Source organism: Phyllostomus hastatus, unplaced genomic scaffold (genome assembly GCF_019186645.2).
Source record: "Phyllostomus hastatus isolate PE091 unplaced genomic scaffold, TTU_PhHast_1.1 phas_contig_495, whole genome shotgun sequence".
NCBI lineage: Eukaryota > Metazoa > Chordata > Mammalia > Chiroptera > Phyllostomidae > Phyllostomus > Phyllostomus hastatus.
The window spans coordinates 3731745-3756549 of NW_025333895.1; the positions used below are offsets into that span (position 1 = coordinate 3731745).

Here is a 24805-nt window from a genome sequence, read left to right on the forward strand (position 1 = left end):
TACACTGCAAGGATCTTAAGTATAGAGTTGGGTGAGTTTGCCACTTGCCACTGATTCACTGTCTACAGTTACGGTGTCACCCAGTTGTTGCCTTTAATCATATTACGTGGTTTTTAAAAAGATTTTATTTATTTATTTTTAGAGAGGTAAGGGAGGGAGATAGAGAGAGAAACATCAATGTGCGGTTGCTGGGGGTCATGGCCTGCAACCCAGGCATGTACCCTGACTGGGAATTGAACCTGTGACACTTTGGTTCGCAGCCCACGCTCAATCCACTGAGCTACGCCAGCCAGGGCTGTATCACGTGTTTTTTAAAAGGTGCCGATCACTGGGCACAGCAGACGTAAGCTTCATCAGGGGCTCACGGCCGGGGAATGGTGTCACCGTTTGTTTATCGAGGTGGTTCCCACAAGTGTTTCTTTGTTTGCTCGTTTTACTGGCGTTGTATTAACCTCTGAGATGAATTTTTGGAGCTTAACCCGAGGCGACAGTCACAGGGTCTTCATGCCCGCTCAAAGGCAGATTCTGCGAACACGCAGCCGCGGCAGCAGAACTGCGAGCGCCCGGGGCGCCTCTCCGGGCCGGGTCCCAGAGGAGGCTGCACAGCAGTCGGTGGGTGGGTTTGTCCTGCCGTCCTCCAGGCGTCCATGCTGCGTCGCTCACCCCACCCTCCCATGTCGCTCTCGACCCCTGTGAAGAAGAAAACCTTTAGGGGTCATGATGACTTCCCTCAAATGTTTGTGTGAAGAGCTGTCCTGTAGAAGTGATCTTAACTTGTTCTGTACAGGCTGACTGCCTTTCATCCACCCATCTATCCACCCATCCGCCATCGCACAAAATTGCACTAAGAGGTACCTGTGCCAAGCATCGAGTTAGGTGGTAAGAAGTTTGCATTGGACTAAACCAATAAGGCACCCGCCACAGCGGAGCTTACATCCTAGTGGGGGAGGCAGAGGTCAATCCAATGCCGTCCTTGTCATTTCTAGTCTGGGAGAGGGGGGTGGGTCTGGGAAGAAGAGGTATGGGGGGGCATTCTAGGTCCTCAGACGAGAAGCAGCTCAGCAAGCTGAAGGAAAAGAGGGCTGGAGCGCTGAGAGGCAGGGGAGGGCGGGCCAGACGAGACAGGGGGCCGGGGGTGTGGAAGCGATGATGGAGGCGTTAGAAAATGAAAGGGTGAAAATGTAGAACCAGCTGGTGGAAATGAAGGTGTGATAGATTTCAACTCAATATAGAAAAACACGGTTTACCCGGAAGAACGGAGGGCTTTGGGACATCATGTGTTTGTCATCCCCGATGGTGTGTAAGTAGAGACTGGAGGGCTGGTTTTCAAGTATCCGACAGAGGACACACAATCGCAGGTGACGGGCGGGACACCAGATGGTCCTTAAGCTTCTGGACCTGGAAGTCTCCACCGCCCTCTGCTCCTATGATGCGGGGGCAGAGGACGGGCAAGGCTGTGCCAGAGTCTGGGTGTGAAACCGTGAGGGTCTGTCACACCGAGGGACTGGGCTGGGTCATGCGGGAGGTGATCTCAGATGCTATTTCGTGATTGACTGTAGATCCCGAAAGACAGGGAGAAGGCAAAGGCGACTCCATGGCTGGGAGCCTGTGAAAATCTCGTGCGCCAACAGAAGTGGGGCCAGGTTATTGGATGAGTTTTGGAAAAAACCTACTGAGCTGCTGGTGCTTCTGGGAGAATTAGGGAAGGGGACCGAGCCTGGTTAACACAGAGGAGTATACGTGAGCGTGTCGGTAATGTTGCTGCTGTGTGAGTAAGTGAACCCTTCAGAGGACAGACCCTAGGGAGCACCTCAGGTCTGGGGACAGAAGAGAAAGGGACGAGCCAGCGAGGGAGACAGAGATGAGACGCATCCTGGAACTTTGCCGAGGAGACACTTCCACGGGCATGCAGTGGGCAGGGAGCAGACCTGCCAGTGTTTCTTAGAATCACTTTTAGAATTTGCTTTTGTTAAAACTGTGAGTGCACCCTGACCAGTGCGGCTCAGTTGGTTGGATGGAGTCCCACAAGGCATAAGGTCACCGGTTCGGTCCTCGGTCAGGGTGCGTGTCTGGGTTGTGGGTTTGGTCCCTGGTCAGGGTGGGCACAAGAGGCAACCAGTCGATGTTTCTCTCCCTTTCTTTCTCCCTCCCTTCCCCTCTCTTGTAAGACAAAAACAAACAAACAAGCAAACAAACACCAAAAGGAAATACTGCAATGCTTAGGTTTCACTCCTGAAGATTCTGATTGAGGAGGTCAAGGTGAGAACTGGGCATTTATATATTTAGATGAAAACTTTAAAACTTTTGCAAGGAATGATAGGAGACTACCTTTATGCCATCCTGATGGCGAAGGATTTTTTTAAGTCAGAAAAACAAAGATCATTCAAGGAAAAGACCCAAAATATCTACATTAGAATTTTAAATTTTCTACATGATAAAAGATATCAGGAAAACAGCTTAAAAAAGGAAAAACACTCTCTGGAAAAAGACATCTGTAATTTGTTAACTGAAAAAGCATTGACATTCGGAATATATGAATTATTCCTGCAAATCAATTAAGAGAAGACTGGCAACCTACGAAAAGGGGCACAGGATTTGGGGTAGGCAAGTCACAGAAATGGCAGCCCAGATGGCTGACAAGCCCAGGAAAAGAGGTTCAAGCTACTGAGGTATCAGAGGAATGCAATTACAACCACAACTCCGCGAGACACCATTTCATATCCTTCAGATGGACAAAAACCAATTTCCGACAATCCCAAGTGTCGCCTAGGATGTGGAGCAAACAGCACTCACACGCTGCTGACAGAAGAGGAAGCTGGTACACGGCACGTCCTTGTTTAGCCTCATCGACAGGTTCTTGGAGCCGCAGTGAGGCTCACACAGCAAAACCAGGCTTACCACAGGCTGACTGATATAAGCAAGAGTGGAGTTCCTCCAGCACCTCATCAGCGTCGTAACAAAACAACGTTAGCCCACGACCTGCTGTACTCACTTTGGAAAACACATTCGGCAACACGGAGAAAAAGAAAGACGCGCACTTCACGATCCAGCAGTCACCCTCCCGGGCGTGGATCTAGGGAAGTGACTGCCCCTGGGTTCGGGGTTCATTTCAGCACTGTTTGAGAATTGGAAACAACCGAGATGCTCAGCAACAGGGGGAGGGAGGACCACTTGGCTGTGGATACGGCAGGGTGCGGCCGTGTAAGGGAGCACAGTAGGGCTGCAGGTATCGACACACGCCAACCTCAGAGACAAACTGTTTAGCCGGAGAAGCTGGTCACAGGCAGATGTGCCCGGTATGGTATTCTGTTGTGTAAAATTTTACAGCATTCCAAATAGTGCCGTTTATTTTTTTTTTAAGATTTGATTTATTTATTTTTAGACAGAAGGGGAGGGTGGGAGAAAGAGAAGGAGAGAAACATCAGTGTGTGGTTGCCTCTCATGAGCCCCCCCACTGGGGACCTGGCCTGCAACCCAGGCTTGTGCCCTGAGTGGGAGTTGAACCAGCAACCTTTTGGTTTGCAGGCCTGTGCTCAACCCACTGAGCTACACCATCTAAGGCATATATATTATTGTTTTGAATAAGCATACAGTCAGTACAAATATAGAAATGTAAGCAGGAAGTATAAACTAAATTATTGGTTAGTAGTTTCAGGGGAGGGGAGAGGTACACAGGAGTTTCAAGACTGTCTATAATGTCCATTATGTTACTCTTTTTCTGCCTTGAAATATTTCATAATAAAACAAATAGAGAAGAAATCCAGATGATCCCAATAATAGCTGGGGTCAGAACCAAGGTCTAGATTCCCATGTGCATATGCATCCTTGGGAGGAATCTTGTTAAAATGCTGATTCTGTTTCAGTAGGTCTCGGGTGGGGAGCTCAGGTTCTAGGCCCACACTCAGCAGCAAGGGCCAGAGTGACCTTGACATTCTCTAGGATTCTCGCTGCCAGGGGGATGGCTCAGAAACACCCACTCTGGGTCACACGCTTCCTTCAGGGTCTGGGTGCAGCTGGAGGCAGAGCGTGCGAAGGAACCTCAGCGGGGAAACGTGGGGAACCTCGGGACAGAGGCTCCGGAAGGATTTCCCCCAAGAAGCAGAACTCACAGGCGGTGGGAGGTGTGCACCAGCATATGTCGTCTGCTGATTTTTTTCCCCTTAAACAAGTTTCTGCTTAACCCTTTGTGGCCATGCATGTATAAGGCTCCCGTGGGCGGTGCTTCCCCTACCAAATCATACTTAGGGCTGGAAACCCCTCCGGTCTTGACCTTACAGGAGGGGAGAAGCCAAGGTCACTGAAGAGGGTGCAGGGGGGAGCAGATGCACAGATGCTACGCTTTGCAGGAGTGAGTTTGGGGATCAGCGTTCCCAGGTTTCTGGACGGCGGGGCCTTGAGCCGAGAGAGCGTGACAAAGCTCCCAGGCGTCTGCCCTGGGCCCCGCCCCCGAAGGCCGCAGGCGCCACTTATGAAGGGGGCGAAAAGAGGCCGGCTGACCATTTACCGGGTTGCTCCACGCAGCTGTGCTTTGCTGGCACAGTTTTTTTTCCCCCGGGGCGTCCTATGCGCTCTACCTTTTCCCACTGCACCGTGCGAGCTCGCAGCAGGGACCACGCTCCTCAGGCTGAGCACCTGGTACCCACGGGTGCCCAGTAGCTGCTTACTGGGTGAGTGAGAGGGCTTTGGCTCAGAGACAGTTTGTTAAATGAAACCTTTCATTTTGAGAGAACCATGGATTCCTATGCAGTTGTAAGAAATGGGGCAGAGAGACCCCCTGTCCCTTCTGCCCAGTTTCCTCCAGTGGCAACGTCATCGATGCAGCCCCTCAGTGTGAGACATCCCCTTTTATGTCCCACGTGGTCACACTTGTAAGTTCATTCGTCCACCACCACAGGCAAGGCCCAGTCCCACCTCCCCTCCCCCACCTCCCTGTTCCCTCGATAATGCGGTCATTTCAGGAAGGCTGTACAAGCCAGCGTGCCTGAGAAAGGAGGCTTAGAAAGAGAAAGATGACCGAGTAACGGCGAAAGTCACATCAGATGTCCCCGAGGTTTGTCGGAATATCTAAGGGCAGAGGGGGCAGGGGTGGCAGGGAGGGGTAGCAGGCAGGAGCCCGCCTGCATTCAGGTAGAGCAGAAGCAAGCAGAGGTATCAGTTGTGCGAGACTCACTTGCTCAACGAATACCTGTTGGGCGGCCTGCTTTGAGGCAGGCCCTCTGCAAGAAACACGGGGCATGGGGGTGACAGGAGAGGCAGGGTCCCCAGCTGAGTCCCTGGCCCTCGTCTGGCGGCTGCTGTGTGGCAGGTGTTGCCCTCAGCACCTCGTGATACCTTTCTGCCCTCCCACGGAGACGGGTGCTCCTTTCCGCCCACGTGACAGAGGAGGACACACGGGCTCAGCGAGGGGAAGTGACCTGCCCGGGCTCACGGAGCTGGTGTGCCCGGAACCCAAAGGCAGGCCCGTCTGACCGCACCGTGGCCGCGGAGCTCGTCCGGGGCGGTGAGTGTGGCACAGGAAGTGTACAGGAAGTGTGGCTCCGCAGCCCCAGGGAGCCCGCAGGGCCACCGCGGCGGGGGTCTGGAGCAGGAGACAGGGCCTCCGAGTGCCCGAGACCCTTCCCCTCTGGGAAGCTTCCCGCTTACTTCCCAGCCTCTCAAACCTGGTGTCCTAAATCTCCTCGAAAGGGGTCAGAGAACCTTCCATTTCACCATCAGAAACCACTGGCGTCTCTGGTATCATTGACATCTCTGCTTTTCTGTGTCACCTCCAGAAGAAAAGACCATGGGACTCCGTTACGCAACCAGCTATTCTAGAACCTGCTGCTAGAAGGTTGTGGGCTCCCTCTAAGCCTAAGTCTGTGGTCTGGCATGTGTTTTACCTTCTCCGTCCCTCACAGAGGGGGTCCCTTCTGTCTGTCTGTCACTACCGCGTGCTTAGCAAGGGGGCTGCCCGATGTTTCTCAGCTTCTCCGCTGACCCAGGAAGAGCCCCATTCTTGATGTCTGCTTTACCTCTCCTGGCAGGACCGGGCGTGGCCATGGCCTGGATTGGCGGGGTCTGGCCAGTCCTTAGCCGTAGGGCTCATCTCTGGGTGAGCTGACGAAGGACTGGTATTGAGTTCAGCTTCCTTCTTTCTCCTCCTTCAGTCTCCATGGCTTTGCCTCTTTGAAGGGGGTTGTCCCGCTTTCCAGGAACTGACTTACGTAATGGTTGTTTTCTAGCCTCTGCTTGGAGCTGGAAGTCTTTGCTCTCACCCTGGGCCCTGTTTAGAGATGTCACCCGAAGGTCCTCAGCTCCGTCCATGCTTGTGGAGCGTGACCCAGCACCCTCATGCATTAATTTGCTAGAACAGAGGCGTTTATATTTAGAACCTGGATCACGTTGCATGTGAGGAACTTGAACTCTCTGGTGCGGTTTGGACGTGCCTTGTTCTGGTGAAAGTCCTCTCCGTCCGGGGACTTTCCGGGTGAGGCCAGACAACTGCTTGGTCAACACTTTAGGGAGGAGAGGCTGGCTGAGCTGTGGTGCCTCCCCCAGCCCTGCCCCGGGAGGCCTGCGGCTGGGCCCTGGGTCTCCCTTTCTACTGGGGGGGCAAAGAAGTCATCTTTTTAAAAACTCAATTAAACGTCAGTAATCATCCTCCTGGCTGGTGTGGCTCAGGGGATTGAGCGCCAGCCTGGGAACTGAAGGGTTGCCAGTTCGATTCCCAGTCAGGTCACATGCCTGGGCTGCGGTCCAGGTCCCCAGTAGGGGGCACACGAGAGGCAACCACACATTGATGTTTCTCTCCCTCTCTTTCTCTCTTCCTTCTCTTCTCTCTAAAAATAAATAAAATCTAAAAAAAAAGTCATTTCTCATTCATATCATAGCCCAATGGGGTAGTTCTAGTTGGGATCTTCCATGGGGTCATTTGGAGCCCAAGGCTCATCCTTGGCTCCTCCCTCTTGGTCCTCACAGCCCTCCCCATTCAGCTAGCGGCTGAGCAAAGATTCATGGGAAATCGGATGGGCTGGGTCTGGAGGAGGTGCCCATTGCTTCTGCCCACATTTCATTGGCCAGACGCCTATTGTTTGGGGCCCAGAAGCAGAGTGATTTCTCAAGCCCACAAGGCCCTTTGTCTCTGGGCTCTCTCCATTCTCCACTGTCTTTGCTCGACACCCGTCCAGCTCTGGCCGGGGCTCGTCTCTTCCTTGTCAGGAACCCTCGCTGCGGTCAGCGGGGCGGAGCCAGCGCCCAGCGTCCCTCTGACCTGCCCAGGCCCTTTCCTAGATGGGCAGGCCCAGAGGCACAGGCCCATCTTTCTAATCACTGCAGGAGTGAGTTCACCACGTGTTTTCCCACTTTATAACTCGGACCTCCCTCTTCCAGCTGCCAGTTTCCGCGTTGGCTGCTGCCTGCCCACTAAGCCCGCGCCGTGAGTTGTAGGTTGTTGTTATGGTAACACCCCAATGCCGCGTACCGACCTCCACCTTAGTTCAGGGCACACAGCGGCTTTCACAGGCAAACCCAAGTTGTACGCGCTTAACTCAGCGTTCATCCCTCGCTCACACCAGGTCCCAGAACAGATGTTCGCGGGAGTGTGAGCTTCCACTCGGTCATTCAGACACCCAGGCTTTTCCATGTCGAGGCTCTGCATTTCCGTGGGTCCTTATAATCCTCTGCACCTGCTGGCCCTGGGGAAGCAGAGCAAGTGACCCCCAAGGGATGCACCCGACACCGCTTCTGCCCATGTTCCCTTGGCCAGCTCGCCGTCGTAGGGCCATGCTTACTGCAAGAGGGGCCAGGAAACGCAGTCCAACCACAAGGCCGAGAGGAAAGGAGAACAGGTGTGGCGTGCACCTGGCAGCGTCTGCCTCTGGGGCCAGGACTGTCTGGACTGAGGGAATAACGACCAGGGACCTGTCAGCGAGAAAGTCAACAGGCAGCCTGCCTTGGTGCTCACGAGGGCGCTAACATGTGGTGGCTAGTAAGATCCAAGTATTTGCAAATATCTTCATTAATGCAGCCAATGCTCACCGTGCGTCCACTCTGTGCCAGGCAGGGGGCCAGACTCTGGAGACCTGGAGGAGAGCAAAGCTCCTCTCGGAGCTCTAGGAGACCCCCTCTCATCACCCCTTTGTGCCGGAAGCTGAGGGGCCGGAGGGCCTGGGGAGGGTTTTTAAACACGGCTGCTCCGAGTGCCTCCGGCAGCCCTGGAAGCACACCCACCGTGGTCGTGCCTGGCTCCTGCCGTCAGCAATGTGCCGGATGACAGGCAGTGACAGGGAGGAGAGGGCGCCGAGAGCAGAGATTCTGCTCATATCTGCCCTGGATTCTTCCTAGGACACTGTTTTCCCTCTCTGAGGCCGCTCCGTGCTGCAGAGTTGCACCCTTTCTGTGTGTGTCTCTGGCTGTGGGCAAAGCTCGGGAGCTGGTGCTGCGTCTAGAACTGGACCCCCTCCCTAGGTGGTCCTGAGGGCACACAGGGCGGGGCCCACAGCTCGGCATCCTGCTCTGTTCACGTCGCTGGCCCTTCCTGTTAGAAGCTGCTGCTGGCGTTGACTGCATAGTGGACCCGCTGAAAACCGAGGCGGTCGCTGAGATCCGGGCACATAGAGCTTTCAGTCAGCAGCCGTTGAGCTGCGTGCTCTGTGCCCCGTGGAGCTCTGTCCAAGTGCACGGACGCTCCTCCCTCCGGAGCCCACTCTCCCCGCAGCTGAGGGTGGCCGGGAGGGACCTTGCACCTGCTGTGGAGGGCGGCGGCAACATTCTCGGGCAGGGTTTTCAAAACGAGCCGAGAAGCTGGGCACAGAGGACACGTTTAACATGGACCAGAATAGACCATGGGAGGGGAGTTTTTGCATCTCTTTCGGAGGTTTTTTTTTTTTTTGGTAGAAAATCATGTCACTGGGAGCAGGGAGGTAATACCTAGGACGCCCTCTCAAGCCGCCTTCATTAATTTGTTGCCCATTTTCAGCCAAGGAAGTGAGAACGACAAAAGGTTAAATTTCTCACATCAAATTAATTCAGCCATCCCTGTGCAATGGTGGAAGCAGAATGCCATTAGGCTCTCTAATCTCATTTCTCTCACGCTGTCTCTCTCGGAGCCTATCAGATAGGGCTCTGGCAGCGAGGCAGTTCTGTGGCTGCAAAGCCTCAGGCTCGGTCTCTTCCCGAAACGTGCCAAGAGGGCTGTAAGGTAGAACATGTAGCCTGCCTTTTAAGGAAGGATGAAAAGGTACTGACTGCGCCTTTCTTTGCATGCCAGACCCCAGGTGTTTTGGCTAGCTTACACACGGGATTCCTGCGTCATTTTAGCGCCTGTGTTTTATGAGAGTTATTTGCATGACGTATTAGAACGAAACTTATTAAAACTGCTTGTATTCGCGGGTCTCTGGCCGTTTCCTGGGTACTGTTTGGGTTCCTAGCTCGTCGATGAGATACGTGTCTTTTGAGTGTAGAACTATGTAGTCGAGATGCAAATGCAGGGGCAGTTTTGCCCGGGTTTTAATTGCCTTGCTTCAATAATGCCTGTGATTGCTCTTACCTGATTTAAGTCATTTCTGAGGGGGAAGGGGGTGGGGGAGTATTAGCCACTGCTATGTCAAAAGCTAAATATCCTTGGAAATTGGATATTCAGGGTTTTTTTTTATTTGTGAGCCCTGATCTTTTTCATGTTGTCATAAACTAGAGGGGGGTGGGGCCTTGCTGGGTTTTGAAGAATTTTTTCCCTCCTATATAAAGTTTTATTTCTCCTATATAGCATCAGATAATGGTGGTATTTTTAGGTGGAATATTCGGGACAAACAGGCTGTCTTAAACGGGAGAGCACTGCAAGCTTTGTCCCTTGCCTCAAGGGTGCTGCCGGGCTCCTCTCCCCTTTGCTTAGACAGAAATGAAATTATAACCCACCAGTAGCCTTGGAAACTTCAATTGATTCCAAATGACTAAATATTTAATTCTGCCACTGCCGGGACTTCCAGGCATGACTCGGGGGTTTTTCTTCCCCCCCCCCCCCAAGGGCTCCCAAGAGCTGGCTGTGCAATGGCTGCCGAGGCCGGTGCCCGTGGTGGCCGGGAGGCTCCCCTGCAGTGAGGAGCTGGGGGCTGGCCGGCCAGCCAGCTCCCTCCACGGCAGCCCTTTTTGCAAACAGTAGTGGATTTTTGCAGAAGGTTTGTGGCCAGATCGCTATGTATAATACTGATGAAGCATTTTTGTTCCAGCTCTGTCTCGGAAGACCTAGGCTGTAGACGAGGGGATTTCAGTAGGAAGCATTATGGATCTGTGGAGCTGGTAAGTGGACACTGTGGCTCGGTGGTGGTGGCGGTGGTGGCGGCTTCGGGTGTCGAGGAGGAGGCTCGCCGGCTTCCGACGCGCACTGCCGGGTGCTGGCTGCCGGAGCGGGCGAGGGCGTGGAGGGACCGGCTGCTGCGGGCAGACGACTGACTGTCAGGAGACTGTATAGCAGTCCGACCCCCTTCGCTTGTTCTCATCCTCACGTACTTTCGACCTCTGCCTTTCGGGGGGTTAAGAACCTGCCGTGGCTCGGTATTTTCATCTGTTGCTGACATAGATCATTTTTAAGTGATCTATGAATTAGGAAAGCCTTTGGTTTTCATGTTATCTTATTCCTAAAAGTTTATAAATCTAGCTTTTGAGGTTTGAATGGTACTGACATACATATTCTAATTTTTTTTGTACCTTTGCTCTCTGGATACGTGATAAGAGTTAGGATATTATGAGTTTTCTTTATTTTCTCATTAGAAGTATATTTGTTGGACTAGATACATGACTGTAATAGATGATCAGTATGTGGCATGCAAATGCCCACGTTTTTCTTACTGAGAGACTCTGGGGTTCGAGGTATGATTTTTAAAGACAATATGCTTTCTTTCTGCAAGAGACATAATGAAGGCATATGTTAGCCTCGATTCTTTTTAAAGACAGAATTGTGATTTTTTTTTTCTTCCCAACTGCATGGAAATTGGAACACATTTTCAGGGACATGTGCTCATAAAATTCTCTTTATTATTATTTAATGTTATTAAAAGCATTAAATTGACTATTTCTACTTACCAAAAAAAAAGTGTCGATCGGGCCCATGCGCATGGCACCCCGTCATCCTCACTCACATCAGCTGCGTTTATTCGTCCAGGGCTTCGGTGGCAGGAAAAGGGGCGCCAGCGCTGAACCCCCGTGGCGTGCTCCTGGGATTCAAGCATGCACTATAGGCTTGATTGTGTGTCTGCCCCAGGGGTAAATATTCCTGAAAATATAAAATAAGTAAAAGATTTGGTCCTTGTTCTGAAGGTGCTTACTGTCCTCCAGCTGGGCTGATCAGATACGTAAACTATGGAAAGAATGAGTGTGGTCACATAAAAGACACCATGAGATGGACTCAGCCGGTGCCAGTCCCGTGTCAGACGCCATGCCCACCAAGACCGCCGCCGCCCGCCTCCCCCCCCGAAGGCGCGTGTGCGGAACCATGACACGGGGGAGGGGGGAGCTGGCCAACACGGGGGTCCACAGAGGGATCGCCTGCCCGAGTGTGGTGGGTAGGGTAGTGATGTGGGTGTAATAATGTATAGTTTTAATTTGAACATTTCGTTTAAAATGCCATATGGTGTGCTTGAGTGTGATATCATTATGTTACAGAATGGCATGCTTATGATTTTGTCTTGGAACAGGGGGCGTTATTTGCGCCGGCCCCTGTATTGTGAGAGGTATACAACAGGGCAAGGAGGGTTGAGAAAGGGGAGACAGCGGCCCCTTCCAGCCAGGGGTCCTGGGGACACGACCTGGAAGGCCTCAAGGAGCCTGAAGGATGTGGGTTGGTGGCGAGGAAGATGAGACAGAAGACATTTGCCAGCGTCATAACTTCTGGCAGTGGTGTGTTCGAAGGGCAGTGGGCGAATGTCTCCGCCTGGCAGAGAGCATAAGGCGGCAGGGCCTAGTGGTCAGAAAGGAAGGGGCGGGGGGGGCTCTGGAATCCGAAGGGCCTGGGTTCCCGTACCAGCTCCCTCCCTTACTGTGTCTGTGAACCTCTCTGGACCTCGGGGGTGCTTAAGACCTTGCGCTCCAAAATCACTCTTGTTTCATCAATTACCAGCGGTCTGATCTTGGACTTCTTTTGGCCTCGGTTTTCTCATCTGCGAAATGGGGGTGTTGACGTGATCTACCGTGGAGCGTTGTTAGAGGACTCAATGAGGTAATTACTGCGCAGAAGCGCAGTCCCTGTGAACCGGCTGTGCTAGTAAAGTTGAAATTCGGCAGCAAAAGTCGAACCCGGCTCTCAGGTGAGACTTTGAACCTGATCTGACAGGTAGTGTGTGGTTCCGGTGCACAGTGAGAGGGGCATGGGGAGAGACGGCACACGATGACAGGCGGACCCTCACAGGCGCGTGGGAGTCACGGAGTGGCAGGCCGAGGGGGGAGAGTTCTCGAGAGCAGCGGCCTCAGGCTGGAAATACACTTCAGGAGCACCCGGAGAATTTACTAAAGCAGATGGCTGGACCCCTCCCCAGGGTTTCCGAGGCGGGAGGTCTGGGGCTCTCGCAGAATGTGCGTTTCTACCGAGTTCTCAGGTGATGCTGCGGCTGCCGTTCCCAGGGCCACCCCGGAGAGCCCGCCCTCGGAGAATCCCGGACTAGTCTTGTGCTGCCCCGGATGTCCTCCCCGCCGCTTGCTCGGGGGTTTACTCTGGGGCCGTGAGCGTGTCTGTATGTGTGTGTGTGTGTGTGTGTGTGTGTGTGTGAAAATGTGTGAGTGTGTGCGAGTGATCGACCTTTCAAAACACTGCAAAGGAAATTTTAAACACATGTCTACATTCCGTGTATCATTTCACCACCTTGCATGCATGTTTTCGTCTCTTTTCCGCACCTCCCATCTGTGTAGCTACAGATGCCTTTGCTACAGGGTTGTAATCGAATTATATATTTCACGTCGTGCTCCTCTCTCCTCGTCAGCTCTGTTTTGTAAGTGTCTTCTTCTCGCCATTTGTTTTCATTCGGCGCTGTCATTCTCATTGGCACACGACAGCCCGACGTGGTGACAAACCATTCTCTGTGTCACTGTTTCCCTCCTTTTGTAAAATTAGGTTGTTTCTGGTTTTCCCATGTTAGAAACAGCACACAGTGGCGTTTGGGGTGGTTGAGAAAAATGGCATTAAGCCAAGTCCCATTTGTGCTATTCAAGGGTTTAAGGAAGGAGAGGGATCTCTCACCTACGAACCACAGAGACTGCTAAATTAAAACCCATGTTAGGTGTTCTTGTGCTTATAAGAAGGTGAATTTACATGTCTTGCTCCTGGCTTGATGAATATTCTTGGGGACCCAGTCAGTCTTGGGCATCCTGGAACTCAAACGCTGTAGGGGGGACCCAGGGTTCTGTACAACTGAAATGTTGGCATACACTTCCCCTGACCTTGAACAAGGGAGGAGGAAGTCCTTGTGAAGAGCTGAGCTTGGCCACTCAAGTCAGTGATGAGGGCCGCCGGCGGGGCTGCAGTTTACCTCGGGGGTAAATTGGGTGCGAGCGTGGACGCTCAGCTCTCTGCAGCCTCACGGGACAGGTCCCCGGGCCCCATTCAGTGACTGTTTGTCGGTGGCCTGCCACCGAGCGTGGGGCACTGCGCCAGGCACCGAGGGACGGGAGGAAGTTAGTTGTTCTGCTCTCAAAGGTCTATCTGTCGTCTGGCTGTAGGGACCAACCACCTCAAACTTTCAGTCCCCACCACCCCCCCCCCCACTGCTGCTTCACTGGATTCCAGGCTTGTGCCCCAAAATCACTCTTGTTTCATCATTTACCAGCGGTGTGATCTTGGACTTCTTTTGGCCTCAGTTTTCTCATCTGTGAAACGGGGGTGTTGACGTGATCTACTGTGTAGAGTTGTTAGAGGATTCAATGAGGTAATTACTGCACAGAAGCGCAGTCCGTGTGAACTAGCTGTGCTAGTAAAGATGAAATTCTCTTCCCGGCCTCGACCAGGGACTGTTCCGCTGCAAGGGCCAGAGATCCGCCCGGTCGGGCTCCAGGGTCAAGTGCTGTGCCGACAGGAAGTGCGGGAGGCAGCGGGGGGCACGTGCAACCGTGAAGCCACCGAGAAGCTCTTCTCCGCTTCTCTCCGGGCCCCGCGGCTTCTCGGCTTCACTTTCCGTGTCTGCGTCGGCCGCCTCCGCCTCTCTGCAGACCAGCTCGCCCCGACAGTGGCCCCTACCCGCGGCCTGTGCCTCCCAGCAGCGTGGCTGTCTTCGTGGGGTTTTTTTACCGTGGGAAAGCACACCCGGCCTGAGGTTTACCGCGTTTAAGTGCACGTGTCAGGGGCATGAAGCACACCCGCAGGGCTGTGCAGCCACCCGCTGCCGTCCACTTTCAGAGCAGCTTTCATCGTCCCAAACAGAAACGGTGCCCACGCCCCAGTAGCCCCATGTGCCCCTCCTCCCCAGCCCCTGTAACCTCTAGTTTATTTTCTGTCTCTGTGAATTTGTCTGTTCCGGGTCCCTCATGTAAGTGGGATTAGATAATATTTGTCCCTTTGTGTCTGGTTTATTACACTTAGCACAGTGTCTTCGAGATTCGCCCATGTTATAGCGTGTATCAGGGTTTCGTTGCTTTGGGTGGCTGAAGAACATTGCACGGTGTGTACGTGCCGCATTTGGTTTGTCTGTCGGTGGAGGCTTGGGGTTTGTACACCTTTTCAGCTGTTGTGAGTTATGTTGCTCTGAACATTGGTGTATACGCACGTGCTCAGGTGCCCGCACTCAGCGGATCGGGTATGGGAGCAAGGAGGGGGATGCGCACGTTACATTCCCGCCAGCAGGACACAGGGCTCCACCCTCTCCCCACTGCTGTTTCCGCCCCTCCCCCCACTTCCTAATAGCCACACTAATAGGTGTGAAGTGCTACTCAGAGTTGTTTAGACTTGCCTGTCACTGCTGGGCAGTGATGCTGAGCACCCTTCCTGTGCTTCTTGGCCGTTTGTGAACCTTCCGTGGGGGAGGGGTACTCCAGTCCTGGGACCGAGTTCTCATCGGGTGTTTGTTTCGTTGTTGTCGAGTTGTAGGAATTCTCCGCGTATTCTGGATATGAATCCCTCATCAGACAGATGATTTGCGACTATTTTCTGCTCTCCTGTGTGCTGTCTTTTCCCTCTATTGATAGTGTCCTTCGACGCACAAAGGTTTTCAGCTTCCATGAAGTCCCGTCACCTATAGTTTCCTTCTGTGGCCTGTACTTGTGGCATTACACCCAAGAAGTCATTGCCAAGTCCGGTGTCATCAAGATTTCCCCCTATGTTTTCCTCTCAGAGAAGAGCTTTAAAGCTGCAGCGCTTACGCTTATGTCTTTGATCCATTCTGAATGAGTTCCGTCCGTGGTATCGGGTCAGGGCCCAGCTTCGTTCTTCTGCGTGTGACCCTCCAGCCTCCCCAGCACCACTTGTAGAGAAGACTGTCCTTTGCCCACTGAGTGGTCCTGGCACCCTCGTCGGAAACCCACTCACCTCGCAGGGGTCAGTTTCTGGGCTTTCTCTTCTATCTCCTTGACCCGTAGGATCGCCCTTCAGCCAGAGTGATGTTTTAAAATGTTGGTGATGCGGTATCTTTTCTTCCTTGAAACCCTCCCTTGGCTGCCCGGGGCGCCGCCCATCCAGGCCCTTTTCCAGGTCCCACGGGAACCTGCGTGGTCCCCGTCCCACCTCCCTCTCCCACCTTCGCTCGGGCCACTCGCGCCTTCCCACACCTGGCCTTGTTTCGGTCTCTAGGACACACTGAGTTCTTCTCAGTCCCGGGAACTCGGCACCTGTGTTTCCTCCCCCTGGACCAGGCCTCCCCAGCACGTCTGAGGCCTGGTCTCAGTTCGGACGCCCCCTCCTCAGAGGCCCCCCACTGCGCACCCTGTCTAGAGTCGTCCCCCTCTCCAACTCTGCATCCCGTTGGTTTTCATTAGAGCCTTTATCTCGATCTGTATTTATCTCATCTTTGTGTGCAGTAACTACTCTCCCGTCTACTAGAGGTGTCTGTCTTGTTCATTGCCTCGTCTGGGCTCAGCCACGCACTACGTTCTCATTGAATGTTCTTTATTACTAAGTCGGCTTCCGGCTCCCCAGTCCTCCTGGTCCTACAGCTCTGTTGCCCATTGTAATCTGTTCCTGCCAGGGTCCTAAGTTCAAAGTCCAAGTAGAACGGTACGGATTGGTTGCTCTGGGTCAGGTACCAACCCCCGATTCAAACAGCTGGGTTCAGCTCGTGGGGTCATGTGATTTCCATATGGCCTCCCGTCTCCTCAGCGAAGTCTGCGGATGGGGCGGATTCTCTGTGAAGAGGATGTAGGCAAAGTCAGTTTTAAGGAGCATGAGCTGGGCAGGAACCCCCAGAGAGTGTCTCTTCCGCCCGCTCGTGCCGTAGATGATTTAAAAGCGCGAACTAAAACCGCTGGTGAAAATTTCTTCCTCTGCTGGTGGACTGTATTCCCTGGCACTTTTTCAACCCCATAAACAAGGATGTAGATTGTGAACTCCCTAAAGATGGGGATCGTGGTTGTTTCCTCGCCACTGTGTTCCTGGCACCAAGCACAATGCTTAGCGTGAGTAACGTAGTCAGTATTGGCTGAAGGAGTGAGTGGCTCAACTTGGTTGAAATTGGAGAGTAGCCTAACCCAACAAAAATATATAAAGGAAAGGAAAAACGAGCCTCTTTGACTCCCCCTCCCCAAAATACAGCGAGACTCATTGGCTCGCGGTGCTTCCCCCCCACCCACGCGCGCCATTTTTCTCCTTGATGAGTTGCGGAGGTCTCTCGAGGCAGCGCTCCAAGCCGGGCGCAGCTGCTGCCCCATCGACCACCCTTCATCACTCCGTGTTGAAATCTGTCAGCAAGAGCATAAGTTTGTCTGTAGCTCTCATTGATCTTTCCTTGGCCTTTGACTCAGTGGGCAAAACACCGGCGTGGGACGAATGGCAAGCGGCGTGGGCGCAGCAGAGAGCCCTCTCCTGCCTGCGCGGCCTGACACTTCTGGGGAGGTCCCAGCCTGCAGGTCGTCTGGGGTCAGGGTCCAACAGGGCACGGTGTGGTCCATCCCTTTTTCAGCGTGCACCCGAATGACTGAAGGCCGCCTCGGACGAGCTCCCTGCTCCCTGCTGCGTCGGAAAGACACAGGGAAACACTTGTCTCGGAGGAGAGCGTGGCTCAGTGCTGGTGGACTCAGGGTAGCCTCCGAGGGTAGCGGTCTGTGCTGTTTCATCGTCACCAAATGAAGAGCTTACGGGGGACTTGCTTGGCCTCCGCACAGCCTAACGTTTGCGGTTCTGACTGTCCGGGGCCTCCCGAGGCCTGATCGAAGTCTTCTGCGTTTCTGCGCAGGCCCACATCTGCATTGCGCCCGGGGGCTGCCTGTGGGAGAAAGGCGGCCCTTGGCTCCGGGTGACTCGGCCACCCGTCCAGCATCCCTCACCCAGCATCCCTCACCCGGCGCCGTTCTGTCCTCCGGTTAGGGTGGAGGAGGCTGTTTTGGTTTCCATAGGCATTTCGTGGGAGAAATTATATTCTCTGTGGTTCTGCCAAATCGAGAGATCAGGGAAGGTCCCAGCCTATCTCCCTCAGGAACGCCAAAACATTAAGACTTGAACATTCTGCAGCCGGACTCCAAATGCTGACAGATGTCCTCAATATGGAGCTGGCTTGGGTCTCCGTCCTCTGGAGCCGGCTGGCGCGTGTGGGGACCACAACATTCGTCTCAGAGCCCTCGCCACTAAGCGGACCTGGTTTCAAACTGTGGGGGCCGCGCTTGGCTGCCTTTGATGCCTTTGAGGGTGATGGGAATGCTGACTTGGAACCCTTTCCAGGCTAAAATTATTGCAACCACTTCTGCTGAGATAGAGCTGGGAGACCTTAACCATGTCATTATTTATGCATTAGAATGGAAGCAGAAATCTTTCACCATGATTATGATTTTGTTATTGCTATTATTAGTTTCAACATTTATGGAAAGCTTCGTGGGTGTTGGTTATGGAGATGAACCTTTAGATGCATTTACCTACTTAACCCTCACAAACAACCATCGGTGGGAGGTGGTATTTGATGATGCCGCACACTGGGGGTGCTCCGAAGACATGGGTGGGTATTGAGGGGAGCCCCATTTAACTGATGATCTCGGGGAGGTCCCGCCACTAGTGGGTGTAGAGGTACCAGCAGAACCCGGGTCTGTCTGACCCCGAGAGCCCCCGGGCCGGACTGCTCCGTCTCGGAACCTGCTGCTTGCAGCCCGTCTGCCTACAGGCAGTTTTCTAGGGAAACCAGGTCGATGGTCCCAGCAGACACCTCCGCCCGTGTGTGTAGCGGCAGAGCGGAGCCCTGGGCTAGGTTTTAGCTCAAATGTATCATTTCAAATGCTCTCCTCTCCAAACCTTGGGGAACTCGTGGTTTCAAGAACGTTTATAAGGAATTATCCAAAGAGCCATCCGTGCCGTGCAGGGTTTAAGTTGAAAACCCGGATTAGTCCCGACCTTCAGTGGCCACAATCACTGGACCTGCCGTTCTCGGCCCTCCCAGGTTCGCTGCTGCGGGTCTGCGCCTGGGCATTCCGCCTGCACCTCGCGCTGACAGACAGAGTGGCAGAGAGCCAGGCGGAGCTGCTGCGTGGCCCGTGTCCTGTCGGGTGCTTGTGAGGCTTTGTCTCAGGCCGCCACAAGTGTGTCTTTTAAGAGGACCTCTCAGCCCTGGCTGGCGTAGCTCAGTGGATTGAGCGTGGGCTGTGAACCAAGGTGTCACAGGTTCAATTCCCAGTCAGGGCACGTGCCTGGGTTGCAGGCCACGGCCCCCAGCAACCACACATTGATGTTTCTCTCTCTCTCTCTCTCTCCCTCCCTTCCCTCTCTAAGAATAAATAAATAAAATCTTTTTTAAAAATCTAAAAAAAAACGAGGACCTCTGAGTACCAGGACCGGAAAGTGCCGTGCTGCTGTGAGGCCGCTCTGTTGTCACCCTTACATCCTGTCATCCTGCACAGGCATCCTGCAGGTGACGGGTTTCCCTCTTCGCCTTGGCCTCCAGGAAGCTCAGAACTCTCGTTCCTGTTTGCCTGGCAGGGCTTAATAGCGTGCCCCTTAAGGTTGTGCTCTTGCTTTCAGTGTATTTACCCACACCTAGTTTTCCCTTGTTCTGAGCTTGCTCGCTGTCTAATTTTGTCCTTTAAGTGAGATATAGTTCAGTAAGCTGCTTTAAATATATTTTTTAAATAACATAGAGCAAAAACAAAAATGGCATTTCTGTGTCCAGCCCTTGACAGTGCATCCTCTGTCCCCTGTCGATGGTGAGTCTGGTCTACAGGATGGTTTCCACCCTTGTCACCCCCTCCCCCATCTTTCTGATGGAGTGCGATGTTATAACCTGTTTTCCTGGGACCAGCAACTCTTGGGCAGAAGCGGCACCTCCTGAGCAGCCATTGAGTGACCACCTTGAACACTGAGCTCTGTGTTAATGGTATAGTTGGGGCACAAAGCCAGACCAAATGCACCTGCCAAACACACACTGTGATACGAATAGCAGACAGGTCCCCCGCACTCCCCAGGCAGAGGCCCGGGAAGCAGCCACAGCTGTGACATCCAGCACCAGCATGCTCTCAGCACCTTCTTTCCAGCAGCTAATTCCAGAACCAGGCCATAGCCCACGTCCAGTCGCTCACCAGATCCTGCCGGTGACACGGTGTGAAACAGACTTCACGGCCAAGTTGCTCTTCATCCACCAGGATGTGCACGGGCGATGCCAGGCAGCGATGGGGGCACCCCCTCCCCACATACACGGAAATGGAATGCATGCGCATGGACTGCGCATGTCCCGACGTCGATTTCACAGCCACCCGATGAGGTGTAGAGCTCACCATTACCCCCATTTCACTGCTGTGGGAGCTGAGGTTCAGAGCGATTCTTTGACTCGGCCAACTTCTGGAGCTCATTCCCCGCCCCGCCCACAGTGGGGTTCGGTGACGTCAGAGCCCTGTGCTGCGGCCCCGCGTCCGTCCAGCTTCGTGACCATAATAATCACTCCAAGAGTCTGTCTGAATCTCAGGTTACGATGCCATGAAGCCGAGTGGGCGCAAGGGAGTGCGTGTTTCACAGGGACAGGGCTGCTTCTGTGTTTGCCCTTTATTGTGTGACACGCCCATCACCCCCTCTCTCCCCGAGCTCCCGGGCTGTAAAAAAGTCCCCACTGCACCGCTCTGCAGCACGGTCTTTGTGCTCTGGCACCAGCAAGTGACGACAGCAACAACAGAACACCCTTGGCGTCCCTCCTGCGCCTACTGAAGGAAAAGCAGGCGCTCTGAGCCCGACGCCGGAGCTCTCCCAGGCTCGCTCTAACCTCCCTCTGGAGCCTTCGCTCACGGTCCAGCCGAACCGGGCTTTGCCCACCGGGATCCCGGCCTCTGGGCTTCTCTGCGCCTCCCCCGCCCTCCAGAACACCGCCCTGAAGCGCGCCTCCGCCAGGCCTCGGTTTTCCAAGCAGCCTTCTCTGATTCTCCCACGGGAAAGTCGTCGTTCATGCTCTCTGCACAACTCTCTGTGTTTCTCTGTGGCACCTGTCCCAGTCACACTGTAATTGTTGGCGGGCAGTTCTCACCTTTTCTAGTGGGCAGCGCTCGTGGTTCTTTCCTGGTTGTCTCCCCAGGGGCACTTCCCTCCCGCCACATGGCTAGGATTAGCTGCTAGACCACCAGTTTTGCTAAATAAATAAATAAATAAATAAAATCTGATGTCTGATTAATTCTTTTTTCTCTTCTTAAACTTTTTATCTTACTTTCCATTCTTTGTGTGTGTGACACCCGTGCATGCCGATACACTGTTCTGATTACAGAAGGGATACACGCCCATTATAGAAAATTGGAAAGGTACCAAAAAGCACAGGAACATTGAATTCATCTGTAATCCTACCACCTAAGGGTAATCACTGTTAAGATTTAGTGTGTATATTCCTTTCGTAATTAAATGTATATACAAAGTGGGTCTGTATATTGTATTGTGCTTCTTTACTTAAAAACAAAGTATAGCCCTGGCTGGCGTAGCTCAGTGGATTGAGCGCAGGCTGCGAACCAGGCATCTCAGGTTCGATTCCCAGTCAGGGCACATGCCTGGGTTGCAGGCCACAGCCCCCAGCAAGCGCACATTGATGTTTCTCTCTCTCTCTCTCTCTCTCCCTCCCCTCCCTCTCTAAAAAATAAATAAATAAAGTCTTTAAAAAAATTTTTAAAAAGTATAATAATCTTTTGAAGGCATAGATATTCTTCTACAAACAATTTTGTCTCCCCCCATCCAAACCTCTTACTTCTTCTTCACGTCTGATTGTGGTGGCCATCATTCATTCCAGGGCCATCGTAAGCATCCCCGTGCGGGAGTCCCGGGTGAGCGTTTTAGGCAGGGCCGGGAGGTGTCTTTCCTCAATCTGAGGATCTCTCCAGTTACGCCTTCTAAAAGAATAACTGGGCCGGTTTCACCTTTCTGAGTCATCACCTCTTTCTCTCAAAACCTCACACGCTTTGATCTGTTATGATGTTAGGATCCTAGGTCTACTATAACACATTACCCCAAAGCAAATGGCTTCAAATAACAGAAAAAAATTTTTCTCTTATAGTTCTAGAGGCCAGGAGGCCAGGATTGAGATGTTTGCAGAGCCACGCTCTCCCCACTGAAGGCTGGAGGGAAAAATCGGTCCTTGCCCCTTCTAGGTTCTGGGGCTGCCGGCCCTGGCTGACACCCCGTGGCCCACAGCCACAGAACTGCAGCCTCTGGTTCTGTCATCGCCCGGCCACCTTTCCCAAGTCTCTGCGTCTGCGTCTCCCTCTTTTCTCTTGTAAAGACACCTGCCATTGGGCTTAGGGCCCACCCTGATCTAGTAGGGCCTCCCCTCCATGAACTACACCCACAAGGACCTCTGCAAGCAAAGGCACATCCTGAGGCTCCAGGTGGATGTACATTTTGGGGGGCGCTGTTCAACCCAGTTCGGTTCCCTTCTGCCCCTGAGTGTTCTGCGGAGAGGTCTGAGGCCATTTAACTTGTTTTCTTTCTCGGTGCCCTTTCCTGCCTGGATTTTTCTCAGATCTTCTTCTTTATTCTTTTATTTAAAAAATGTTTCCCCTGATCTCTCTACATGTTTCTTCTTTATTAATTTTGCCTAGAGCATTGCGTCTGAGCGATTGATTCTTAGACCCAGGTCTTTTGTCATGGCTGAATGTTTTCTTCCGCTGTGTCTTTGAATATTGTTCCTTTCCCACCTCGAGACAGTAAGAAAGGTCTTTTCGCCTGCCCTCCGTACTGTCTTTTCTCCCACATTGTATTTTATTCCTTTTCTTCCTGGGAACGCATCTCAGATGGTGCGCATGTTACTGTCCGTTTCCCACGTGAGCAGGCAGCTTTCCTCCTCCAATGAGGAGCTCAGTCTCACATTTGCATATTTTGGTCTTTCTTTCTTTCTCTTTTTATCTCCCTACTTCCGCAAGCTTTGTACACTTGTTGCAAAGATCACGTCTTCTGTCTTATTGAAGGTAATAACTGCTTTTTCCAAAATTTTATTTCGGTTTCATAGTAAAAACAATACCGTCTTTCATTTTCAGGATCATATGTAGCATTTTTTCATAGCTCCCATGTTGGTTTTTGTTGTTGTTTTTTTTTTTAAATGAAATCTTCAAACAGAGAGCTGTTCAGACCTTGTATTTTTCAACAGGCAGCACGCATGGCTCGCCTCCGGGACTGCGGCTTCTCCGAGCCACACAGCTGGAGGGCCGCCGACTGGGCAGAGCTCCCCGATCGGCGTCCAGTGCCGCTCTGCTGGGGTGAGACAGGGATGCTCTCAGGGTGCTCGGCTGAGAGCGCCCCGAGAGCATCCTCTGGACCAGTGGCTCCAGAATGTACATGTAAGGCAGAGGCTTCGGGGGCCGGACGGCAGTCTGGCCGGGAGAGGAGTACTGAAGCCATGTTTGCTCAGCTCTTTACAGAAGGTCGGGAGGACGGTGTCTGCGTACATTCAAGAACTGGGCGGAGATTATGAAGAGACGAAATCTCTCCCCATCCCCCTCACCACCCTTTGGTGGCCAACTGCCCTGCTCCCAGGACGCTTCCTGACTTCCCCCCTCCATGGGGAACTCTGCTGATTAAGACGGCATTCTCTAAATGGGCTTTCTCGTCCACCTTCTTACTTCTTGCCAAGTGTGTTCTTGGAGAGGTGCTAGCATGGCTGCGGGCCCCCGAAATGTGATGCCATGCAGTAAAGGGGTGACTCCCAGTGTTTTCTGGGACCCTTCCCGTACGACCAGTGCCTCTCAGCCAAAATGACATAGCGGGGGGTGGGGGGGAAGGGAAGGGCCCTGCGACTTTCTGTGCTGACCGCTGATCTGCTCTGTTCCAGGCAGCGAAGCCCGTGACCAAATGTGTTCTCGGTTTTCTCGTTGGCCATGTGGTCGGTAGAACTGCCCTGGTGTCTGGGCCGTGGGGCGGGCAGTCTGTCTTCAGACCCAGGAATTGTCGTCATCTTTTGTGCCGAATCCTCGCAGCTGTTTCCCTGGCGAGCTGAGTCTCAGGGACCGCTAGTCAGGTGGGACTTTAACGAGGAAACCAGGACAGATGTGTTCGACATGGAGGCTTAGATGACAGCACTCCCCCTGACTTGCCTGACATCTCTCAGCGAAACGAGTACACAGGTCACCTCTTAAAAGAAAGGCTATTTCGGGGATGGCGACTGACAAGTCAAGGACGAGGCAGGAGCTGTCACGGGCAGTGAGGACGGAAGGGCTGACAGGAGTGGGGCGCAGGGGTGAAGATGCAGCCACGGTCCAGCGCGTGAGCCTGTCGGAGGCCCAGTCGTAGGAAGCTTTTGTTTCTCTGAGCACAGACACTCGAGGGGGGGCTGCTGTGGGCAGGGGGCGGGGGGCAGAGAGCGCTGGGACTCAGCTCGGCGGACCCGACCAGTCGGCAGTGCCTGGCAGGGCCTGCGTGTTGTTCAGCGCAGGGCTGATGGCACTGACCGCAGGTCCCCGGCGAGAACGTGTACTGGTGGGGTGAGCGCATATTTGCGCTGTGCGTCGTGCGCGGCAAAGCCGTGAGGTCAAGGGCGGTTAGTGAATTTGACAAAGCGGAAGGCCCGGAGCTCAAAGCACCGGATGAACCATCGTGGTGGATGTTGAGTTTGCTGAGGACGGTGGCCGAGGATCGATGATAGTTTTTTTAAAAAATGTGAGCCCAGATCTGAGGCCGTGGTGGCTTTTCTTCCGCCAACATTTATGCTCCTGGCTGGGGAGCCCTCCGACCCCCCCCCCCCGGGTGTTCTGACACACGCCCAGGTGCTCCCCACTTGAGTGGCTCAACCCCCCAAATAGTGTCCCTGTCCCCTGGCACACGCGGCATAGGCCTGAGGTGAGAAAGTCTCTTCTGGCCCCTGCTCTCCACTCCCCGGCCTCTCCCTGAGGGCAGTGGAAGTGCCCGAGGGTGACCAGGGGACAGGGCCTGGGGACAGCACTCACCAGAAAGGGGTGGCTCATCTACCTACATGTAGGCCTGGACCCCCCAAACCCCCAAACACACACCTTTTTTGACAGAAACATTTAAACGTTCTTTCATCCCTCTGGGCAGTACTAGTACTTTCTAATTCAGGTGGTGGTGGTGGTGTGTGTGTGTGTGTCTGTGTGTGTGAGGTCTGCACATACAGGGTAAATAGGTCTTGGCCAGTGTTCGTACTTTAAAAAAAAAAATCTGCTTAGGTTGGAAATCATTTCTCGAAGGTCCTGTATATCTTCCAGAATAAATCACATTACAGCAATGAAACCAACTCCAGCTCCCCGAGGCAGCATT

General features: G+C 53.3%; 1 protein-coding gene across 3 annotated transcripts in view; it reads left to right on the plus strand.

Moving 5' to 3' along the window:
- GARNL3 (GTPase activating Rap/RanGAP domain like 3) overlaps positions 1-24805 on the plus strand; it is a 117320-nt gene that overhangs the window by 22036 nt on the left and 70479 nt on the right. For 2 of the 3 annotated variants that reach the window (XM_045846532.1, XM_045846533.1), the window contains exon 3: positions 10203-10272. In XM_045846532.1, the coding sequence (XP_045702488.1) occupies positions 10203-10272 (70 nt within the window). Of the gene's footprint in view, positions 1-9079; positions 9218-10202; positions 10273-24805 lie in introns of those variants that run through there. The other variant, XM_045846534.1, reaches the window with a different exon arrangement.